We start from the raw sequence: 23,250 nt of genomic DNA, 5'->3' as shown, positions 1-23,250 counted from the left end.
CCAGACAATCATGTGCCTTACCAGAATGCATCAACCAAACCCCCTCCCCCAGCCTCTTTTTCAAGCTCAAGGTTATTGGACATTATGCAGTCCATCGACTGCAGTGGAAGCTGGTCCCCTTGGCCTCTCCCTCTCCCTTCTGGGCCCCGAGCTCCCTCAGAAGCCAGGCGACGTTACAGGGCCGGGCGGAGGGGGAGACCCAGCTCCACGTCAGCAGGGCCCCCAGCTCAGCAGCCAGGAGCACGGTGCCGTCGTGGCGTGCTCCTCCAGCACGAGGGTGTGGGAAGAGCCAGGCCGCGCTGGTTCTGCTTGCCCCCCGCCCCTCCGCAGGACACGTGGCAAGGCCTGGAAACAGCTTGTCACATGGGCTGGGAGGCCTCTACCGGCTCTAGCGGGTGGAGCCCAGGGATGGTGCTGACACCCTGCAGAAACCACGGGGCCGCAGTGTTGGTGGCGCTGTGGTGGTGTAGATGGTGGGTGCAGAGTGGCCAGGCTGCATCTGACCTCCTCATATGGGGGCGGAGGTGCGTGTGTGAGAGAGGCCAGGGGAAGGCTCCACGGGCGTTGTGGTCTCTGCTGAGACCCCTCGTCAAGGATCGCTTCTTGTCCGTCCTCAAGGCTGTGTGGCGACGCCCAGGTGCAGCCTTCTTGTCATGGGGCTGGGTGACCCGCGGCTCTCGGGAGGTGGGACCCGTCCTTGGTGCTGCAGCAGCAGAGGCCGGAGCTGGCTGTTGTGGGGTCAAGGTAGGCACAGCAGGGACCATGTGCTCTGCCAGCCCACCATCTCCAGGGTCACCCGCCAGCCTCAGCCCGTGGCATCCAGGCTGGGTAGGTGCCCCAAGGCTCAGCCTCCAGGAGAAAAAGGTGCTGGTCTCGTCTCGGGTGGCAGCAGAGCTCAGTGGCTGGGCAGGGTCCATGCTCGACAGGCACCCGTCCCCAGCAGAGATCTGTGTCCTGCGCCCAGCTCCCCACCGGCCCGGCCCATGCTGCCCGCCCGGCCCCACACGGCAGCCCATCCTCTTCAGCTGGGGCAGAGCAGCACCAGCCACCTGGCGGAGCCAGCCCCAGGCGGCACCCCCGTCCCGCCCTGCCCACCTGCCTGGACGGAGACTGGCGTGCGTGTCTTTACGGAAGGAGTTTATTGTTCGGAACTAAAGTCGCTCACAGTTATTTGACAGGGGTACACTGGGTGGGGCTTGTCCGTCTGCACGACGTCCGTGTGTCCCGAGTACAAAAGAGGAAGAAGGCTAACGAGAGGTATTGCTTCCGTGTCCTCTGTCTCTGGAGCGGCCCCTCCCGCCGGCGCGCACGGCTCTCGCTGTTCTAGGTGTTCGCTTTTTTGCCATGTACTGAAATCCCAGCCTGTGGTCGGGGTGTCCGTGTAACAAGTGTTCAAATCTACCCACGACAGGAGAGCGGGCAGGGCGGGCGGGAGGCACCAGATGCAAAGAGGACTTGTCCCAGCAAGGGTGTGCAATCGCACCTGCCTCCGCGCCTGTGGCCCCCGAGGCAGAGACAGACCGGACAGGCGGCCCCGGCGGCCGCCTCGCGAGCCCTCCACGCGCAGAGGCCGCCGCTGCCTTGCTCCCTGGCTGTTTGTGTTTTTTTAAATTTTTGTCATTTTAATAAAAAAGAACCCTGCGGTGCCCCTGCTGTCTTGAGGGGGATGGGTGGTTCAGGCCTTCCTCCTGCCCCACACTCGGACACAAAACCAAGATGGTCCCCAGCCCGGGCCTGGCGGACGGGCCTTGGCGGTGCCGGGCCCCCACAGGAACGGGCCAGAGCCAAGACCAAGTGAACCGCACCCTTCTCTAAATATATATATATACGTGCGTGTGTGTGTGTGTGCGCGCGCGTGTGCGTGTATAGAAAGGACCAAGAGCAAAGAACCGAATTCAAAGCCTAGCGCTGCCCCGCGGTCCCCCAACACCCTTCTCCAAAAACAACCGAGAAAAAAAGTTTATAAAAATATCTTGCAGGAATTCTTTAAAGTTTACAGTAGCTTGCCAGCGCCGCATCCACCAGCTGCCCCCGCCGCCCCAGCGCCCCGACGGCTCTGTCCACGGGGCATCTTGGCCCAGACCCCACCCTGCCCAAGACACAGACAGACAGACAGACAGACAGACGGCAGGACGGCGCTGCTGCTGCCCCTTCCCTGAACAGAGAAGTAAGAAACTCAGTAAGTTAAAACCGCAAATAAATAACACTGGTCTCGGCCAGCCCGGGGCGGGCGGGTGGGTGCTCCGGGCCTCCGGGGTCTCTTCCCCCCATGGCCAGGAAGGAAGGGGAGCGTCTGAGCCCCGCGAGCCGTGGCGGCACTGAGGTGCCTGGACGGAGGAGGGAGCTGCAGGGAGGAAAGGTGCCGAGGAGAGGCCGCACGGCGCTGGGCCTCATGGCTGCTTTGCCCCCTTGGGCCCTGATCTGGAGGCCGGCTGGGCAGGCCGGACCTGCTGAGGGCTCCGGTCGCCGCGCGTCCCGTCGGGTGGGCCGGGGGCAGCTTCCCCTCGGAGCCGGGTCCTCCTCCCCATGGCCATGCGGAGCTGAGACCGGGCAGAGCTGCCGTGCGGGCGGGCAGAGGCGATGGGCGGGCAGGCGGAGGTGGGCAGAGCCTGGCCGCCGGGCGGGCAGCAGCAGCAGCAGCAGGAGAAGAGAGAGGACAGATCCACGGCAGCGGCCTTGGGTCAGCCAGCGTCTGGTGCAGAGCACAGAGGGTGGCCTCGTGGAGGCGACGTGTTAACTTTTCGGGATAATTCCTGGTGTCAGAGTGGAAACAGGGTGTTGTCAGAGAGGCAGAGAGACAGCGAGGGGAGCGCACGGGCAGGCCCAGCGTGGCGTGGCCCCCGGTGCCCCTCCTCCCTGGCTTCACAGCCGTCTAGGCGGACAGACGGGTGCGGCCCCGGGTCCACACGTGGCGGGCGGCGAGGCGGCCTGGGCCGCTGTCAGGGCCATGCTGGGGGAGGGGGCTATGTGTCTAAGGCTGCTCTCGGCGGGCGGCGGGCAGCCCCGTCCTGGCCGTGTCCTTGCCCGCTGGGTATGCGGCGTCCCCTCCAGGGCCGGGGCCAGCGGCCGCGGAGTCCCCCAGTGGGCCGTGGGCACTCCGCTTGGCGGGCGTGCTGGGGGCCTGGGCCGCCTGCCCATTCTTCTCGTCTGAAAAAAGTTGTTTAATTACGTCAAAGAAGTTACTCAATGGGCTGCCTGGGTGCACAGAACAGAAGACAAAAGAAAAAAAAAGAAAAGAGAAAAAAGGAGAAAAGGAGGAAGGGAGGGAAGAGAGAGAACAGACGAATGAATGAAGGGCCTGCTGGCGGGCGGGCGGGTGGGCAGGTGGGCAGACGGGCGGGGCGGCAGCAAGCGGGGCGGGTGGAGCCCAGGCCGGTGGGGACCCCTCCCTCACCAGGCCTCCCTGAAGGCCCAGGCCCCCCCACCTCAGCTTCGGCCTCCCGGTCAGCCCTGCAGCCTCACCCGCTGGCCAGCCCCACTCTGGAGACGGAGACGTCAAGGCCAGGGCTGAGCGGGACCCCGGGCCGGCGGCCGGCGGCCGGGAGGCTGGAGCCAGTGGGCCTGCCAAGGTCCTCCCAGGAGGCCTGGTGCCCAGCCCCTGGCCAGCCCGGGTGGCACAGCGTGGACACAGAGGTCAGCGGCAGACAGACAGATGAATGGATGGGTGGACAGGCATGGAGCTTGGGTGTGGGGGAGCTGGGGGCAGCAGCTGGAGGGGGCCCTGGTTCCAGAGAGACAGTCCTGACGGCAGGAGGAAGGGGCACAGATGGGGGGCTGTGCTTGCTGTCCAGGTGCACGACTAGGGGCACCTCGGCTTCACCTGAACACGTTCCCCACCTGAGCCCCTCCACCAGATGCGGTGCAGAGGGCTGTGAATGCGTGGGGCCGTGCAGCTCCCCGCACCCCCTGCAGTGAACAGAGGGCCTGACACCAGCCTCCTGCCCAAGGACTGGGGCCACTCTGACCCTACGCCAGAGCCAGCACATGGGACCCCGGCTAGCCGTGGGGCTCAGGAACCCCTTCCTCCTCTGAGCCTTGGGGTCCCTCCCTGGCCTGCCCTGATCCTACCGCCAGACCTGTGGCCACCCTGGGGTTGAGTGAGCGAGGCTGCTCCTGGCAGGGGTGGGGGGCTGGGCGCAGCTGGGCGCCTGCGGGGCCACGGGTGTGTCCAGACCCCTCGTGTACACAGGGACCTCAGGACAGCAGCAGGGGTGGCGGGGCAGCACCCGGCCAGGAGCAGGCTGCAGGTGAGCAGGGGGGGTGACAGGCTGGGGGGACCCAGGTGAGCGTGAGGGGTTCTTACCACATTTTGAAAGCCTCCCCGTCATCATTTCCATACAGTTAGTGGTGTCTGGAGCACAGAACGGAGAGAGGGGGGAGGGAGATTTGTGAAAAAGGCTTCCTGCTCAGACCTCAGGCTGGTGCTGCCTGCAGCCTCTGGCCGGCCTGGGAGGGGGCGGGGCCTGGGGAGGGGACAGGGCCTGGGTGGGCAGGCCTGAGAGGGGCAGGGCCCAGAGCAGGGTAGGGCTCAGAGGAGGGCGGAGCCTGGAGTGGGCAGCATCTCCGGGCAGCAACCAGAACCTAAGGACCTGGCCCTGCCCCTCCCTGCCCTGGGCCTCCCAGGCCCTCTCTCTCCTCCATCCTGCCCTGGGCTCAGGACACCTGCTGTGGAGCTAAGCAGCCCAGGGCTGTGGTCCTGGTCTACACTGTTCACCTGTGTGTCCTTACCCTGCCACTCTGACTCAGGTGGCCATGTGGCTCCTATGTGACCCACAACTCATGGTGGCACCCCCTTCCCTGACCCTCTCCCTCCCTCTGCTGGGCCTGGGATGTTGGGGCTTGGGGTGGGGAAGGCAACAGGGCCCAGGGGTGGAGGGCTGCACCCCCACAGCCCTCGCTGGGGCTTCTGCACGTGCGATGTGTCCTCTCAGCCTCTCCTCCCTGGGCTGGGCTGGGGGCCCTGTGAGTGGCCACCAGGTCCCTTGGCCTGGTGCCTGAGGGGCCCCAGCTTCCAACCCCTCCTGCAGTGGCTCTGGGACTGACTTTGCTGGACAAGACTGTCCATTGTGGGAGGAAGGGCACAGGGAAAGGCTGGCGCACAGGGAAACCCCTTGGCAAGTCCAGGGGACAGGGCTGAGGGATGGGCTCGGGTCCCGGGATGGGCTCGGGTCCCAGGTTGGGCTCTCCAAGTCCAGCACTCCCTGAAGGAAGGCAGGGCAGACAGGCTTGCCCCGGGCGGGCACCCAAGAACCTCCCAGGATGTGGTTTGGACACATGGCTAAAATGGGGTCAGGGCCAAAGGAGGCCCCTGCTTTGAGGTGGGCACAGGCCTGGGAGTGGGGCCCTAGGGAAGGGCCGTATCCACCCTGCTTACTGCTGTGCCCAGGGCCTAGTGCAGGGGACGCTCACTGACAGAACGGTACCTCTCAGGGTGGCACTGCCTGGCCAGGAGCAGTGAGGAACCAGGGACCGGGGCAGCACACCAGCCCTTGGCCTGCCTCCCTGGACGAGCACTGTCCTTCCCCAGCTTCAGTTTCCCTCTGTGAGCACTGCCCTGCTCTGAGGTGGAGGCATTAAAGGCCCCTGCCCCGTGCCAGCCTGGCTCCAGGGCCAGGAGAGCCGGCCCCCTCCATGGGGTGAGGGCCCTCCAGCCCCCCCACCGGGGGACGAGGTGCATGTTGGGACGGGGGGGCAGGTGAGACACAGACAATGGAATGCAGATGGTAAGGGCAGGGGTGGACGAGTGGGGCTGGTCTGGTCTCCGGACCCCACAGAGAAGCACAGAAGGTTGGCTGCAGGGGGCTCCGAGGAGGGTCTGGGGCTGAACACCGCTCCCAGCTCCCGGACCCCAGCCCCAACACAGGCCTCAGGTGAGCGCCCGCCCTCCGTGCAGACAGGCACCGCCCACCCTAATAACACGCCCCACTAACACGCAGCTCATGCACCTGCCCCAGGGCTCACCCGCCCCCACACAGCTGCTGCCTGCTCCCACCGGATGCCTGTGGCCCCCAGGGCCTCAGGCCTGGGCAGCCCCGTCCCCGTGTGTGCCCCCCAGGCCTAGCTGGGGAGCCCTGCCTTGACTGGGACCTTAGGACCCCTCTGTCCTGCCCGTCACATGTCAGTGAGTGTGGGTGCCGGGCCCACAGTCCTGGAGAGTGCTACGCGGGGGACCCCGAGGGCGGCAGGGCTCCCAGGCAGGACCCTGGTCACCGCTCTTCCGGAGGCTGCTTGCACTGGCCTGGGTCTGGGCCCGTGCGGCCTGCCCGGGGCTGGGAGGTGCCCTCCTGGGGCCAGCCTGGCTCTTGGAGGGGACCTGCCCACAGCCCCTCCCTGCCCCAGTGGCGGGGCCGGACGCCTTACCTGCCAGCGTCAGAGGCTACTCTCGTAGCTGGTGGCCACCTTCTGGCCCTTAAGCCCAGCGCCCCAGCTTAGTCCTGGAGCTGGCGGGGGGGGTTCTACAGTGGACAAGAGGCGCCTTTCAGTGTGGTGTGCTGGGCCCTACCTCCCTGGGTGTGCAGACTGCCGGCCGCTGCAGGGAGGGCTCTGCGCCCTGGGTCACACGCAGCCGGGCGGGGGGCGGGCACCCCCACTCACCAGCCCTCGGGGCGCCCGAGCTGAGCCCCTCCCTCACCTGACAAGTGCTGAGCGGAAGGCTGGTCGTGTGTGCTCAGCAGCTGGGTCTGAATGGTCTCCACGACCCTCTTGAAGCGGCGGCTCGGGCCTGGGGGAGACGGGGCGTTAGGCGGGCAGGGCGGCGGGAGCCTGCACCCCGGGCTTCGGCCGCGGCTCACCTGACAGGAGCGTGAACGTGACAGAGTAGATGCCGTTCTCCTTCTGTGCCGCCCCGCCCTCCGTGTAGGTGATGTCCACCTGGAACTTGACTGGCTTTTGGAACACCGCCGGGCCCCCTGTCGCCTTGTACTCGGCCCGGAAGCTCGTCTGGGAGATGACACTGTGGCTGAGGCTGGGGATCTGTGGGGCGGAGGGCGGCGTGAGCGCAAAGAAGGCCGAGGAGACCCCGGAGGGGAGGGAGCCGGCCCCCGCCCCCACGGCCCCTGCGGCAGATGGATTTCCACACCAGTCTGGGGCATGGGGACACAACGACAGCCCAGAATTGTGAGCTGCAGGTGGGGGGAGAACGGGCCCGCGAGGGAGGAGGCCCCGAGGGCAGCAGGGAGGACCGGGGTCAGGGCCTTGGCTGCGGACTGAGAAGACGCCCCTGGAGTCAAGGCCCCCCCCAGCTTGCTGGTCCTGGGGTCCACAACTCCAGGCACGGGCCAAGGGCCCTCTGCAAATCTGGGGTGTGGAGCAGCGAGGGAAATGCCGGTCAAAGCAAAACCTGGAGGTGGTCTTGCCTCAGAGGGGACGCCCCCAGGGCAAGGCTCTGGTGCTCAGGAGAGCAGAGCCCGGCCTGCTGGGTAGAAGGGCCAGCCTGCGTCAGGAGGCTGAGTCCACATCACAGAGGAGGAAATCTTGGGGTCCCCGGAGCTGCAAGAGGGGCCTGGGGGGCTCCAGGAGAGGCCCAGACCCGGGGCCCCAAGGAGAGCCGGCTGTGGTGGCGGGGACGGGGACTCATCGGGGCCAGATGCCCACATCCAAGCCAAAGCCCCTGCCTAGCGCAGAGCTGCCCTGGTTCCTTGAGACCTCTGGGAAGAGTGCCAGGCTGTCCCCAAGGCCCTAAGGGGAACTTGGCTGCAGCCAGGGTTGCAGGGTGGCAGAATGCATGGTGGGGCTGAGGCTGCACTGAGCCAGGGAAACCACCCCCGCAGGCCTGACCACCACAGTGTGGGGCCCGAGCTTGAGCTGTGGGGACGCTGTGAACCCCTAAGCTGTGATCCTGGGGAAGGGGGTCCAGCAAAAGGCAGGCCCCATGTAGGGTGGGGAGGGTGGGGCTCCCTGCCGTGACTCTGCAAGAGAATCTCCAGGGCTTCCCGCTCCACATGCCCAGAGATACCGGCAAAAACCCACAGAACCCACCTAAGGCCCAAGCACAGCCCACCCGTGAAGAGCCACCAGCGGGCGGAGAGGGGCTGCCGGAGGCCAGTAGCGTGTGGGGTGGGCAGACAGCACACTGAGACGAGCCAGGCCCCCGGGGACAGTTCCTGAGGCCTCGGGCACGTCCGCCAGACCCAGCAGAGGCCCTTCCTCACAGAACCCTCCGCCCCCACCCCTCAGAGAGGTGTCCTCCCAGGCCCATCCCTGTCCCCGCACCCCCTTCCAGCACAGCGCAGCCCCGTCTGGGCCAGCACGCAGCACAGCCGCTGCTGTCGACCACCGTCTCCTCAAAGCGCTAGCCCCACGGCCCAGGCCAGGGCTGCGCAGTGAGTACGCGCACAGAGCGAGTGTCCCCCATGGCCGGAGGCTCACCGACAGGAAGGCGTGGACGATGTCGGCCTTGATGGAGCTCAGCGGCTTGTCCTTGATGACCACGAAGATCTGCTCCTCCTTCTCCAGGTTGATGAAGTTCCCAAACCAGGACTTCTTGGCGAGCCTGGGGGTGGAGGGGCTGGTTATGTCAGGGAACCCCTACCCTGGCCCTGATCCTCCAGGCCCTGACTCCACAGCCCTCATGCTAATCCCACAGCCCTGGGCCTCACTCACCCCTCCGCCTTCCCCTGCCTGCCTGGGGCTGGGCAGTGCCCACTAGGCTCCCACCAGAAGAGAAGGGAGAATGGGGGCTGGTGCCCTTCCCTTGAGTCCACCGTGAGCCCCAGCCTCACTTTTCTCATGTCTCCAGGTAATTTGCTAAGCTACAACCCTGCAGCTTCCTGGAAAAGAGTGCCCCGGTCTGGGGGTGCATGGGGAGCAGGCAGGGTGCGGGAGGTGGGACAGCACAGGCATGGACGGGAGACACGGCGCAGATGGCAGGGGCTGGGGCCTTGGATGCTACCTGCCCTGCCACCCTCTATCTGGGGACCAGTGGCCGCCGGGCTGCCGGCATCCCTGCGGCCCAGCCAAAGTCACTCTGCAGAACATGGTGGTCACTTCAAATCCTGGGGGCCCAGCTACTGTGTCAGGCAGGGCAGAGGCCATGCCCCACGGGACCCAAGGCTGGCGACACCGTCACAGATGCCCAGGACCTCCCTTTACTCTGTCCTCTGCCGGTCTTATCACTTGTCCAGCACCTGAGGCCACGCTTCTTTGAAACGGGGTCCTCCCAACAGTGCACACCAGTGCAGGAGACCCCTCTGCTGACCCTCTGGGTTCACGCCTGTGTCAGCCCCTCCCTCGGGCACAGATGAGGCCCGGCACTCGCTTCTGACCAGGAGAGCGTGGGGAAGGGACGGGCGTCACCTCCGAGGTCAGCTCACAGAAGGCTGGAGTTCCATCTGACAAAGCCGCCTGATGCGATGGGGGTGGTGGACGTGGTATGACCAAGAGGCCTGCGTAGCAAGGACCCCAAATCCTGCCAGTGACCCCATGAGCTGGTGGCAGAGCCTGCCCAGCTGAGCCTCGAGACGACCACCACTGGACACTAAAGCTGGGCCCGACCCACGGAGACCGGGTGGTCAGCGTGTGCTGTTGGGAGTAGCTTGTCACGAGCGACTGCTGACTCACACAGCTGGGCAGCGCCAGCACAGATGTGGCCAGAGCCAGTCCAGGCTGGACAGGGCCAGGGCCGACTGGCCGGGCCCTGCATCTTGCTCCGGCTGGGCTGGCGGGATGAGCCATGGGGTCCGATGCCCAGCAGTGCTCTCTGGCTGGTCCTGGGGCTTGGGTGGCTGTTTCCTGCTGGGAGACTTCCCTTTTTCCTGCCCGATTCCACCAGGCATCCTGCCCACCAGGGCCCTTTCTGCTCCCGTGGCTGGAGCTGGCCTCTGTCTGGCCCAGGATCCCCGACAGCAGACGCAGAGACGCAGGGACACAGGTCCTTGCTGACCCCATGCCAGCACGGGGCCACCTCCACTTCCCTCACGTGCTGCGGGCTCTGTGGGGTGTTTGGAGCTCGGGGGCGCAGGCTGGGGAGCTCACGGATGGGACACCTGCCCTCCCCTCCCTCGACGAGTAACAGTGGAAGCTCAGCTGTGTGCTGTGGGACGCCAGCAGTTCGGCGTCTGGTATGAGAGAAGCCTGGGTAGGCCAGGAAGGCCTGACTCGGCATCAGCTGGGCCTGTGTGGCCAAGCATTGGATGTTGCTTCTGAGAGGAACTTTGGGGTGGGCGCCAGACTCCAAGCACAGCGGGTCTCCCTCCAAGACACGGCGGGCCTTGTCTGATCGTCTAAAGCCTTAGGACCGGAGGCTGAGAGTTCCCGGAAGACAGAATTCTCAAAACTGCAAGGTGGAGACAGGCCCGAGTCCCAGCCTGCAGCCAGCAGATCAGACTCACTCAGGGGTGCAGCGGCCCCCAGCTGGAAGTTCCTGCCTCCAGGACCTGCAGTCTCAGACCAGCCAGCCCCACAGTCATGCCCGCCGGCTCCCAAACACCGCAGCCCCACACACACGGGGCTCATCCCTCTGGGGCCTTGACTGGCGGGGCTCAGGGCAGGAGGGCACATCGTCTGCAGAAGCAGGCGCTGGGGGGTGCACCACGCCCCCTGGGGCCACCCAGGTCTGCTCCTTCCCATCAGCCACACCCGCTAGGGACAGGCAACAGCCAGAACCCTCAGGAAGGGGACGAGGTCACCAAAGGACTCGAGAAAAGGAAGGAGAGGCCCCAGCCACCCGCACCGTCGCATTGGGCTCCTGTGGGTGGTTTTTTAACTTTTTGGAAATACGTAACAATTACGTTACAGATACAGTCATGAAAGTGTCTGATGACAGCAGAAGACTAACAGGTCACCAGCGGGTAGGCAGAGACCCCGAATCCCTGCACTCCGGGCCGGCTGCCCATGTGCCCATGACCCTGACGCGGGGCTCCTCACCCCACACACCTGCTGTGTCTGCAGGCCCTGCGCAACCTGGACGTGGTGATGGCAGCTGGCCCACCTGCCTGCCTCCAGAGGCTGCCTGTGAGGTCACGGCGGCCCTGCCCTGCATCTGCCCCTCTGCATTTCACTCTCACGCTTGAGGTGGGGAGAGCAGGGGTTGGGGCCTCTGTGGAGTCTTCACCTCAGACACACGGAACTTGGTGTCCAGACCGTCCAGGATGGAATGCAGCCCCGTGTCCTCCTCTTGCACAACAGTGAGCCAAGGGCTCTGTCTGTCCTGGCCCCAGCCAAGGCCACCCTCCCCTGGACATGTGTTCCTGCCAGCCGCTCCATGCCTTTTCCTATTCTGACACCTCCTCCCTGAACCCTCCATCCAGGTGTCTGGCCACACTCCGGGCTGTGCTCCCATCTGCACCAGTGCCCCCGCCGGCGGAGGCTGCCCCTTGCAGGCACCGCATGCCTGGCCACCAAGGGCTCCCCCCCCCCACCGTGTGGAGGCCGAGCTCTCAGCAGATGTGGACTGTCACTCCAAGGCATGGCCGTGCTGTCCCTTGCTGCCCCCAGCCCCAGGCTCCCCCCAGTCTGTGGCTTCTGAGCAGAGCTGGGAAGAGCAGCTCCCTCCCCACCCCACGCCCCCAACCTGGCACTCAAGGTGGAGATGCAGGGATACCAGCACTGAGAGCGGCCCGGGGACAAGCAGATGGCCATAAAGAGAAGGACCAGAGGGCCCCATAGCCCTCAATGGATCCCCCTGGCCTGACACGTGGGAGGGTCCCCCACGGCCCCCACAGTCTGCATCCAGGCACTGGGAAGGAGGTAACAGCTGACTCAACCTGGGGACTTACTCTGGGGACGACTCCGGAGTCAGGTTGGACATTTCCTCGGGCGTCGGAACTATGCACAAGGGAGGGACAGGGAGAGAAGGTGTGACCACGCCACCCTTTCCCCCTAGGGCCCCTGCACTGCAGAGCCAGGGCGCTGTCCACAGCACCCACACACGGGTCAGCCCCCGGCCCCTGCCCACAGCTGTAGCTGCAGGAGCCTCGGCCCCAGGGAGCTGTCCTGCCTCCTGGTGCTGAACTGGACCAGGCCTTCTCTGGTCTCCAGCCAGCCCTGCTGTCCAGGGACAGATGATACCTGCCCCCCAACGCCCCACCTGTCGGCTGTGCTGTGCGGCTGGTGGTCCCTGGTGGCCGACCAGTGCCAACCGACCCTCGGCACGCAGCACACAGCGGCAGGCTGCCCACCTCTGCCCTAGTCCTGTGGGCTTCCTGACCATCCACACCCACACCCACCCACTGGCCCTCTCTCCTCCATGGGGCCCAGGCAGCCCCACCTGAGGCCAAAGGGGAACAAGAGAGCCAGGGATCCCAAGGCCATGCCTGCCAGATGGGCATCTCGGTGCCGAGTGGGCCCCTGGCACTGCCTTATGGACACAGGATGAACCACCAAAGGGGAGTAGCAGCTCCTCCAAACCCAACTCCTCCTGCCCAGCTGGCCAGGAAGGGTGGTGCTCCCCTGCAGCCCCCTCACTGCACACCTCACCACCTCCAGACACCCTCACCTTGCAGTTTCCGGCGGTGGAAGCGGGGTGACCCCAGGAAGCTGTTCTTGATGGAATTGAGCCGTGTCCTCCAGGGCACCCCACCCACACTGGGGCTGGACGGTGGCGTGGGGTTGGGCGTGCCAGCCGGGCTCTCCTTGGGCGTGTGCACGGGCGTCCCCTTGGGGGTAGGGAGGGGACTGCCCCTCGGAGAGGGGTGAGGGGTCACCTGTATGGTGGGGACAGATTTGGTGTTTGGTTCAGTCCCAGCGGGTGGGAGCCGGGCAGGGGCCGGCAGGGCAGGTGGGCCTGGGGGCAGGGCCAGCTGGGGGCTGATGCACCCCGGGACAGGGGGCCGGGCCTGGGTGCCAGCCGGGAGTGGGTTGGACTTGGTGCCCTGCAGCGGCTTGTCAGTCAGCTTGGCCTTGCTCGGCAAGGTCTGGGTCTTGGGGTTGGGCCGCGGGGCGGCCTGTGGAGGGAGGATGTGTCCGGGCCGAGAGGCGCTCCGGCAAGCTTCCGGCTCCATGGAGGTGGCTGGGGAGCAGGCCACGAAGGGGACCTCGGGGGGCGGGGGAGGCAGGACAAACTTTCTAACAGGCTACGGGGCAGGCGCAGAGGGCAGGAGGGAGAGAACCGGGGCACCCACCAGGCAGGCAGCCACAGCGCATGCCCCACGCCCCCACCGCATGCACACACAGCACCAGGGGGACCGCAAAGCAGGACCAGTGGGGACAGGCGGGCGTGGGAGGGGGAGCGTTTGCCACAAAAGAAAACAACACACGAGAAAACAAACAACAAAACAGAAAAGCGTGCAGTTAGCCAGAGGAGCCGGAGCAGAGCAGCAGCCGCCGCCACCCGGGCAGCCCGCGGCAGGCGGGGTCCGCCAGCCGCCCCACCCTGGTGCGCACGGGGGCGGAGGCCGGGCAGCGTCACTCACCCGGGGGCTGCTGAGTGGGCTGGTGGAGAGGCCTGAGGAGGCGCCGCTGATGGACCTAGACCTGGGGACACAGGCGTGGGGGGGCGGCTCAGATCCGGAAGGGGTCCCAGCCTTCCCCAGGTGGGCCCTCCAAGAGGCCCGGAGCCCTGGCTGAGAGCCCCGAGGCTGACCTGGTCTGGTGCACACCTGGCCATGACCAGGACCGTCCTGCCATCCCCACCCCACCTCTCAGCAGGCCCAGGAGAACCCACAGCCCCTTGGGGGCCCCATCAGAGCCCCCCAGTGGTGTGGCTGGTGGCTCCTCCCCTGCACACAAGAGGTGCCCTGTGTCCAAGGCCCCAGGCCCAGGGCAGCACAGAGGAGCCCTTAGTGAGGATCTCGGGGGCCTGGGTGAACGGAGGGATGAGGGGAGGCGGGGGCCTCCGTGCACAGACTTGCACCCCTGGGCAGGCTGCACCCCCCGCATCCCGGCTGCCCTGAGCCTGGCTGACCCCCCCACACACACAAGGCTGAGCTGTCACGGCCCCAAGTCCTGCACCTCACACTCAGGCGTGTGGCACCTGCTGGCACCAGCTGGCACCAGCCCAGCCCCTCCACACCCACAGCCACCCTGCCCGGCCCAGAGCTGCCCATGGACCTCCCGTCGCTCACACCATGAGGGCCTGGGCAAGACACAGCTGGGATGGGCATCAGCAGGAGGTGGACTTTGCCCACACCTGGCCCCATTCAGCCTGCAGACCTGGGCACGGCCAGAAGGAAGGCCACTGGTCCAGTGTGCCCAGCCAAGACATACAGACAGCCGCCACCCCCTCAGGGCAGGAGCTGGACACCTCTCAGGGCAGGGCCAGGCCTGCGGGCCTCGCTCCACCACAATGCGCGGCCTCGAGAGAAAGCAAACGCCCGCTCACCCCTGGGCGCCGGCACCTGCCATCCTTAGAGGAAGGAAACCGGAGGGGTCGAGGCAGCCACAGGAGAGAAGAGGACAAAGAGTGAAGGCCGTCCATCCACACCGCCACCAGCCCACCCACCTGCCCACACTGCAGCTCAGCCCCTGGGCCACGGGGCAGAGCCGGACCCACGCTGGCCAGTCCCCAGCACCTGTGGGCTGGGGCCCCATGGCAGTGACCCTCCAACTCCCCCCAGCCTGGTGCAGCCATGGAACAGGGTGCGGCGCAGACCCAGCTCTCAGCGTCCTCAGCCCAGCCGGCCCACGGCCAGTACCACACCCAGAGCCAGGCCTGGGCCCAAAGCTTTCAGATGCTGCAGAGGGGCCAGTCAGTCCCACCTGGCGCCCACCCCAGCAGCCTTGGCCGGCAGGACAGTGGCCACAAGCCAGCCATGAGCCTGCTGCCGCCGCAAGGAAAGCAGAAAAGCAGCAGTGGGGGAGGGGACGAAGCTGTGTCCACGCCCTGCTGTCTAACCGAGCGGCCCCTGGACACTGACTTGCAGGAAGGGTGGTGCCAGCAGGAGGGCAGCCAAGGTTGGGCACAGAGCGAGTGGCGCTCAGAGGCCGGGCCCTGAGCCGAGACTCCCCAGTGCGGGCACTCCTGTCCCTTCCTGGGGAGCCTGCAGCCATCTTGGGCCACCACTACCACTCTGGCCCTTGTGGGCAGCAGGGCAGCCCGAGGACACGGGCCAGTGTGGGATGGGGGAGGGAAGGTTAGCCGGGGCACAGAGGCCCACTGACCACAGGGCAAGGGCAGGCCAGGGGAGGGGCCTTACCAGCTGCAGCACAGGGGTCCCAGGGCAGGGAGAGTCTGTGAGTCTCCCGGCCCCGCTCAGGCCGACCGCCAGCCTCACCCCAGCAGCCCCACGCCGCCTCCTGGGCCCCTCCCCCGGCTTGCTGGAAGGGAGGGGGTGCAGCCCTGCCACCAGGCCCGCTGCTGTCTTGGGGGCTGGGGGGCGGGGTGGGTGGGCAGGGTGTATACCTGTCTTCTTTGCTGAATTGGGGGTGGGCTTCAGCGATATCCAGGCTTTTACTGAACATTGCTTTACTACAGCGGGAACAAAGCGAGAAAACACAGTTACTGACGCAGCCCTGCCAGGCGGCCCGGGAGGCCAGACCTCGCAGCTCCGAGCTGGGCACAGCCTGCCTGGCCCCAAGCCAGGGCACACACCCGTGAGGGGGGTCCGGCAGGAGAGCGCCAGGGCCACTGCACACCCGGCCCTGGTGCCCTGCTAGGCAGAGTGGCCCGGCCAGGCTTTGTGGGGTGCCTGGCACCACCATCAGCCCCAGGACCCCTCCAGCCCCAGCGGGTGTGGCCTGTTGTGGCGACAAGTGGCCAAGCCAGAGAGTAAGCAGAGGCCAAGAAGCAGCAGCAGGTGGGGAAGGGCCACGAGGAGGGGCTTCCTGGTAACCTAGGACGGTACACGCCTGACCCCATCCTGGAAGGCAGAGCAGAAGTCACGACAGGTGGCCGCCCACACCCAGCCCTGTCCTGCTCCAGGCAGGTGGGGTGTGAGGGGTGTGGATGGCTGATGCAGGGAGGGCTGGTCAGCTCTCAGCCTGCCCTGTGGGTGATGGACAGGAGGCCAAGGGCAAGGCTTGGGAAAGGTGGGCTGGGAAGAGGCGACTCCCCGCCTGGACCACCGGAGGGGGCCCCGTTTCCCTGGGGCCCCGCCAGGAAAGGTGCACCCAGAACAAGCAGCACCGCGGCCAGCAAGGCCCCTCCTCCTGCTCCCCCTACCCCCACCCCAATGCTGGGGCCCATGGGCAGGGGCCACAGCTGTCTGGAGACCTGGAAGCAGGCCCCCAGAGGCTGGGACTCCAGATCAGTGGCTGAGCCAGCCTGGACCCCTAGGGAGTGCTTGGAACCCCTGGGGTGAGGGGTGGGGTCTGTGGCCTGTGAGTTGGTCAGCCCAGTTTAATCGTGATGGTGGCCCAATGGCCCTGCAGTTACTCAGAGACCTGGCTGGCCCAGTACCCAGTACCCAGCTGACCAGGCGTGGCCAGGGCTGCTGAGACCTCAGGCCCAAGGGCTGTCCCCAGATCCCAGGGCTGTCCCCAAACTGAAGTCCCTGCCTAAGCAGCAACGCTTGGTCACACGCAGCCAGCCCCAAATCAGCTGAGCCTCTGCAGGACCCGATGCCCTCCGTTCCCCCATGAGGTCCGTCTGGACAGCCCAGACCTGCTCATCACAGCCCACCCCTCAAGTGCACATCCCTGACCCCTGCACGGCCACAGGCAGCCCACACGCGGGGCCAGCGTCAAGCAGGGACAAGCTTACTGGGCTGCTGGCTCTGAGCAGAACCTGACCTCTGCCCAGCCCGGCTCATCCACTTAGATCCAGCTCAGCTTAGCCCAGTCCTGCACAGGATAGCCTAACCCATCCCAGTTTAATCCAGGTCAACAAAGCAAAGCCCTGCCCAGCTCAGCCCAGCCCGCTTTACTCCAGTCCAGCTCAGCTCAGCCAGGCCAGCCCAGCTCAATCCAGCCCAGTCTGGTTGAGTTCAGCCTAGATCAGCCCAGCCCAGCCCAGTCCAGCCCAGTCTCTGCCAGTAAAGCTCAGTTCAGTCCAGCTCAGTATAGTCCAGCCCACCCCAGCTCAACTCTGCCCAGCCCAGCCTAGAGTTCAGCCCAGATCAACCCAGTTCAGCCCAGCCCAGCCCAGCCCAGTGCAGCCCCACTCAGCTCAGCTCAGCTCAGCACAGCCAGTGCAGCCCAAGCAGTCCAGCCCTGCCCAGAGGCCTCAGCCCAGCCCCAGGGCCGGGGTGGGTGGCAGAGAAGAGCCAGGCCAGGCCAGGCCAGGCACAGCCCGGGAGAGGCGCCGGTGCTGAGCAGGCCAGGGCACCAGGGGGCGAAGCGCTGGGTCCTCCCACAAAGCACACACCTCTGGCCGTGCTGGGCCATCTCGATGGCCCGCCGCGCGGGCACCGGGGAGCCGCCATCGGTCACGCTCAGCACCTCCATGGACTTGCGCTCAGGCCGCCGCTTGCCGTGCCGGTTCAGCATCGGGGAGTCCACACGCTTCCGGGGAGGGTCTGCGTGCAGATGGGGGTCAGGCCAGGCAGCCGGCTGGGCCCGGAGGGGCACAGGCCGGGCCACCCCCGGCCCCTGTACCTATCTCATTCCGGGGCGGCAGGTCCTCGTCCTCGTGGCTGGGGTACCTTTCTTTCCGGTCCAGGAGGAGGAAATAAATCATCTTCTCCTGGTTTTCCCTGCAGTGGGTGAGAGGCGCTGAGAAGGCTGGATGGGGGCTCCTGGAGGGCGGTGTCCCCACCCACGGCCTCCGCCAGGCCCCTGCCGCTGGCACGGCCCACACGTACTCCTCGGACAGCAGGTCCTGCAGCAGCTTATTGCGGTCTCGGAAGCAGCCCAGGGAGTGCATGCTGTCCAGCACATCAGGGTCCATGTCCTCCAGGCTGGGCAGCGAGCGGATCTGCACCTTGCGGGGGACAGGCTGCTCTGGCTCCGGCTCGTTCTTGCCTCCTCTGGGGGAGACAGGGCACAACACCATGGGTCACTCACCGCTGGCCGGCCTGAGGCTCCTCCGCCCCAGCCCTTCCTGGGGCCCCTGAGTCCTGCTGCTCTCCCTGCGCCCAGCCCCTGCACACCTCCTGCGTCCTGCCTGTGCCCAGCGCAGGCCGGCCGGGGGCCCGGGGGCCCGGGGGCCCGCGGGCCCGAGGCTGGAGGCAGGCCTGCGCTGGGCCGGGCCCTCCCCTCCCGCCTTCCCTAGCAGGCCCTGCAGGCCACAGCGGCAGGCAAAGCAGGTGATGAGGGGAGGAAAAGCTACTTACATATACCATATGTGTTTCTGAATGTGCTCTAGCTACAAGGAAAGAGAAACAGGGAGTTAGTACGAGGAAGGAGCAGAGGCCACGTTAGGAGGCCAGAGGGAGCAGGAGCAGGAGCACGGGGAGGGGGACAGGAGGGTGGAGAGAGGAGGGCAGGGGGAGAGGGATGGAGATGGAGGAGGACAGAAGGGGGAGGGGGAAGGCAGAGGGGTGGGTTTAGGGCAGGATAGAAAGCCAAAGAGAACAGAGGTGGGTAGGGGGATGGGTGAGGTAGGGGGTTGGATGGACAGGGGAGGGCAGCATTCCCGGAGGCTCCAGGCTAGCACCCCTGACCCTGCCTACCCCAGGTGGAAGAGAAAATGCCAACCTAGAGACAGCAGTGAGAGTGGGGGCTGCAGGCAGGGGCAGAGAGCGCGGGTGGGGGTGTGGGAGGCAGGAGCCCCCGGGGGCTCAGGGCAGAAGGCCTGAGAGGAGAGCAGGGGGCAAGCAGCCAGGAACCCGGCCCACCTGCGCGGAAGGAGCTGGGTGCAGGTGCGGGCAGGAGGCTCAGGGCCAGCCCCACTCTCCATCCTGACCTGGGGAGCCCGGTTGGGGAGGTCGGCTTCCTGGGCACCCGGCCACCCCCGCCAGCCCCGTCCTGGAGAGGCCAGCCCAGCAGCCCCACTGCCCCTGCCCTGGGACCTGCCATCCTGGCACCAGCCGAGCCCAGAGGAGGCAGAGACGGCCGGCTGGGGCTTCTTTCAGAAGTGAGGGCTTCCCTCAGACCCTTGCGCTCCCAGCCCCCGCAGCCGGTCATGAGGGTGAGAGACAGCCGTCGGTGGCGCTTGGCCAGCACGTGCGCGCGTGCGGCACACCCCCCCCCCCAGCGACCTGCACAGGTTCACTGACGGCGCGCACACGCCCCCGTGCACACGCCTGCGCACCCCCCCCCCGCGGGCACAGCTGCGCGCCCTCCGCGCGGAGGCGGCAGGGGCCGGGGACGCACCGTGAGGCGCCGCGCCGCGTCCACCTCGATCATGCCACGCAGCAGGCTCTGGCAGTCGGGCGGGATGAAGTGCGGCATGTGGAACACGCCTCGCTTCACCTTCTCCAGCAGCTGCCGCAGGTTGTCGTCGTCGAAGGGCAGCGCCCCCTGCGGGCGGGACCGGGTCACCGCGGGGGCGGACCGACGGAGCGGGGCGGGCGGGACGGAGAGGGAGGGGAGGGGCGGGGCGCTCACCACCAGCAGGGCGAACAGGATCACGCCGCAGCTCCACACGTCTGCCTTGCGGCCGTCGTATTTCTCCCCCTGCGGACCGCAGTGCGGTTGGCGGGGGCGCAGGGCCGGGGTCTTCGCGGGGACCGAGGGGCCCAGGCGGAGGGTCTGGGAGGAGCCACCCCGAGGGCGGTGTCAGGGACTGGCGGCCAGGCGCAGGCCTGGGGGTATGCGTGCTCTGGGGCAGAGCGGCCACCCTGGACGGGCGGGCGGGGGCAGGGTGGGGACGTGGTGGGGGGCTACTTACCCGGATTACCTCGGGGCAGGCATAGTGGGGGGATCTGAAGGCAAAAGCGGCAGTCAGAGCAGGAGGCTCAGGACTGAGTGCACCTGGCAACCCGCCCCGCCCCCGGACATCTCGCCCCGCCCCCTGGACCGGAGCAGGTGGTGACTGAGGGAGGGGCGCCCCCCTGCTGTCCCCGACGTATTCCGCCTGGGATGCATGCCCCGCTGTGGGGCCCTCAGGCCCACCAGGAGGCCACAGGGCTTTGGTGCCCACTCCCCCACAACCTAACCCCCTCTGCATGCTCCTGGGGAGACTGAGGCCCAGGAGCTAGGGGCCCACTGCACTGAAGACTGTCTGCCCATCCGTCCTAGCCCAGGGAGACGGTCATCAGAGGAAGGACCGTGCTGTGTGACCCAGGGCCCCCGCCCAGGCACACCACGAGAGTGAATACAGCAGGAAGCTGGCACACCAGCCTCACCCCCAAGCAGGGCAGGCATCTCCCAGGGCTTGGCCGCAGCGCTGAGGGATGTTCTGGGCCAGGCGGGTCACCTGCTGCCCCCTTGCTGAACTGCACATGGCAGACAGGCCCTGCCTCCAACCCAGGCTGCAGGGCGCTGAGTCGGGGGCCTGGAGCTGGGGGCCACCTGGCTGCGCATCTCGGGGCCAGGCTCTGCGCCTTGCAAGAGGCCAGCCCGTGTGGAACTGGCAGCCACCAGCCGAGGGCGCGGCTCACCCGCAGCTGGTCTCCAGCAGGCTGTCCCCCACCTGCAGCGACGCCATGCCGAAGTCCGCGATCCGGATGTTGTTCTTCTCGTCCAGCAGAAGGTTTTCTGGCTTCAGGTCCCTGTGGCTGGGAAGGAAGGCGAGATTGAGGCTCGCAGGCTGGGAGCTGCCTGGCCTCCTAAAACCCCACCCACACAGCACAAGGCTCACGGCAACCCAGCCTGGTGATGTCACCAGCAGCCAATCAGAAGTCTCTCACATGCCTACTAGCTGCAGGGAGGGGCAGACTCTGCTTCACTCCCTAGGTTCCCGCCCCCCTTGCTTCCCTCCTTACACCTGCTCTGGGCCCAGCCCAACCTGAGGCCCTCAGACTTAGGGGGCCCCAGGACCCCTGAAAAAGCCAAAGAGCCTTGGGTGAGCACCTAGCAGAAAGGTTTCTGATGTCCCAAAGGGGGTCAGTAGAGCATATGCTGTCCGATGGGGGAGCAGGAAAGCAGGAGGGGGCAGGCACACCTGCAGGGACGGGGGGGCGGCACCTGGAAGGGATGGGGAACACCTGGTGGGATGGGGGTGCCTGCTGGGGGACGGGCACGCACCATATGGAGTGGCTGTGGCAGAAGTCCAGTGCTGAGATGATCTGCCGGAAGAACTTCCGGGCCTCCTTGGGGGTCAGCCTCCCCTTCTTGACAAGGTAGTCAAAGAGCTCTCCACCAGACACGTGTTCTAGCACCAGGTATCTAGGGGGACGGGCGGGCATCGGGTGGGCACGCGTGAGGAGCCCAGCCCACCTCCGGGCCACCCAGCCAGGGCACCACTGGCCTGAAGCCGTGGACCACCACCCCATCTCAGTGCGATCCTCGACTACGTGGGCCACTCTGCCCCCGCCTCCAGGGCAGCGGTGCTGGAGGAGCCTTCTGGAGCCAGGGGCCCAAGATCAGGACCACATTGGGCCCCAAGGCGAGAGGGACCCCATGGTTGCTGACCCTCATGCGTGCCTGGGGTGTGGCCCTTCCAGGCCCCTCATGGCCTGCTCAGACGGGGCTCCTGGAGCAGGGTGTACGCATCAAACACTGGGGCCCTCAGAGAGCCCTGGCCAGCAAGGCAGACCTCAAAACAGCATGGGTAGGGGGCAGGGCACAGCTGGGGCCTCAAACAGGTCCAGAGCTGGGAGAAGGGTCTAGGTGGGTGTGGCTAGATGGCTGGGTGGTGACTGCCCCTGACTTGGCTCAGCGTGGCCCGAATGGTGCAGGCGGGCTGGGGTTGGCTGTTGGAGGGGTTGGGTTCCAACAGCTCCCCAGACTCCGTGTGCCCATGCCAAGCGGCCTACGTGACAGGGAGAAGAAGCAGCCGGCTAGTCCAGCCTCCAGAGGCATCATGTGACCAGGCAGGGGTCCAGGGACCAAGGACCCACAGGGCTACTGCGCAGGGCTGTGGGGTGAGGGGTGGGGGAGACAGGACAGGGAGGTTGAGGGCAGGAAGGTGTCCAGGCTCTGGCTGGGGTAACAGGCTGTGTGGGTCCCCATACCCCTCTGAAGGTACCAAATGAGAAGTGGAGTGTGTCCAAGCTGAGCCTCCTCGTGTGGAGCCTGAGGGGGCTGGTTTCTGGGGTGAGGTGGGGGGTGGTCCAAGACACATGGACACTGATGCCTGGAGGGCCAAGCACGGTCCCTGAGGAGCCGCGGGTGGGAGTGGTGAGGGGTGGTCCTGGTGGGCTGCGGTGGCTTGGGGAGGGAAAGCGGGTGAGAGGGGATGAGGCTGTGGGCCTTGGGGACAGAAGAGGAGAGACTGGCTGTCTTTGGAGCTGGTCTTGCAGGAATAGAGAGACCAGTGGGGATGGAGGCAGCCCCTGGGGCACAAGGTACCAGTCTTCAGGGAAGAGAAGGGGTGGGGTTGGGGGAGAAAGGGGCGGGAGACATGGGGTGGGGGCACTGGGTGGGATTTGAGCCCTCAGTGGCAGAGGCCCCAACCTTGTTCTTCGGTCTCCAGGCTCCCGGGCTGCCTCGGAGGCCTTGAGCCCAGCAGGACGTAGCTGGCTGCCTGTCCACCCTCCTATCCAGCATCTCGTTCCTGGCCCAGGCCCCTCCGTGCTTCCTGCCTCCACCTCAGGTGGCCTCCTCGGAGTCCCCCGAGTATCTCAGCAGAAGTGAGGAGGTGTACCCAGCCTCCTGGGTGGTGTGAGTGGAGGTGGGCAAGGTCTGCCCCACACCCACCTGCACCCCAGACTCATGGGGCATCATCCAGACACCACAAGGTGAGCCCCCAGTCAGGCCAGCCGGGGTTGGGGGGCCTGTGCCCCTCATCCTGGTCCTGAAGGTGGCTGAGTTTCTCCAGCTCAGCAGTGCCAGGGGCCCAGGGACCGCCACCTGCCTCCCACCCCCTCCCCAGGCCTGTGGTGACTGCTGTCCCTGCTCCTCTCAGGGCCCCCGATGCGGGGCAGCTCTCGGCGCCCCGTCTGTAGATAAACACTCAGCGTTGGCCGTTCATGCACTGGGTCCCTGGCTGGCGCAGGGATGACAGAGGAGGAAGGGGAGGCTAGGAGCCCTGCCCCTACCTCCTCTGCCCAGAACAGTGCTGCCCGCGGGGACTGAGGATGGCCACTTGGGGCCACCGGTCTGCCTGCGTCCAGTGCCCAGTCAGGGCTGGGCTCAAGGCCTTGAGGGGCCCCTGGAGCAGTGGGCCTGAGGGGGGTCATGCCAGGCCAGCCCTGCTGCCCCCTCACACTCCCTCGCTCAGTCCACGTCTCCAGGGAGCACACTGGTGGGGCCTGTCCCTGAGGGCCATGGCCCAGCAGGCCCTTCCTACAGTCACACGGTGGTGGCAGAGCTGACTGTCCCCTGCGCTGACCCTGGGAGTGGCCACTGCCCACACCCAAAGGTGAGCTTGCTGAGGTCATTCAGCTGGGGACTCCCACCCACGTCTGCCCACGCTGAGGTTTCTGCCAGCCTTGGTGGCCGAGCTGGTGG

At 66.6% G+C, this 23,250-nt stretch overlaps 1 protein-coding gene across 13 annotated transcripts in view; it reads right to left on the bottom strand.

Annotated features, from left to right (window-relative positions):
* Window positions 1–2,234: 2,234 nt before the first annotated feature.
* BRSK2 (BR serine/threonine kinase 2) overlaps window positions 2,235–23,250 on the bottom strand; it is a 60,667-nt gene continuing 39,651 nt past the window's right edge. For 2 of the 13 annotated variants that reach the window (XM_064491958.1, XM_064491966.1), the window contains 18 exons: window positions 20,884–21,024; window positions 20,298–20,414; window positions 19,586–19,619; window positions 19,303–19,371; window positions 19,069–19,215; window positions 18,087–18,118; window positions 17,616–17,780; window positions 17,410–17,507; window positions 17,180–17,330; window positions 15,278–15,343; window positions 14,258–14,281; window positions 13,350–13,410; window positions 12,434–12,641; window positions 11,715–11,763; window positions 8,368–8,491; window positions 6,792–6,972; window positions 6,632–6,721; window positions 3,371–4,351 (listed from right to left, as the gene is read on the bottom strand). In XM_064491958.1, the coding sequence (XP_064348028.1) occupies window positions 4,065–4,351; window positions 6,632–6,721; window positions 6,792–6,972; window positions 8,368–8,491; window positions 11,715–11,763; window positions 12,434–12,641; window positions 13,350–13,410; window positions 14,258–14,281; window positions 15,278–15,343; window positions 17,180–17,330; window positions 17,410–17,507; window positions 17,616–17,780; window positions 18,087–18,118; window positions 19,069–19,215; window positions 19,303–19,371; window positions 19,586–19,619; window positions 20,298–20,414; window positions 20,884–21,024 (2,044 nt within the window). In that variant the 3' untranslated portion in view covers window positions 3,371–4,064. Of the gene's footprint in view, window positions 3,196–3,370; window positions 4,352–6,360; window positions 6,456–6,631; window positions 6,722–6,791; window positions 6,973–8,367; window positions 8,492–11,714; window positions 11,764–12,433; window positions 12,642–13,349; window positions 13,411–14,257; window positions 14,282–15,277; window positions 15,344–17,179; window positions 17,331–17,409; window positions 17,508–17,615; window positions 17,781–18,086; window positions 18,119–19,068; window positions 19,216–19,302; window positions 19,372–19,585; window positions 19,620–20,297; window positions 20,415–20,883; window positions 21,025–23,250 lie in introns of those variants that run through there. The other 11 variants (XR_010383276.1, XM_064491959.1, XM_064491961.1 and 8 more) reach the window with 11 other exon arrangements.

This window comes from Camelus dromedarius, chromosome 12 (assembly GCF_036321535.1).
Source record: "Camelus dromedarius isolate mCamDro1 chromosome 12, mCamDro1.pat, whole genome shotgun sequence".
NCBI lineage: Eukaryota > Metazoa > Chordata > Mammalia > Artiodactyla > Camelidae > Camelus > Camelus dromedarius.
Note: the sequence above shows the minus strand (reverse complement) of the source record. Positions and strands in the feature narration are given on the sequence as shown.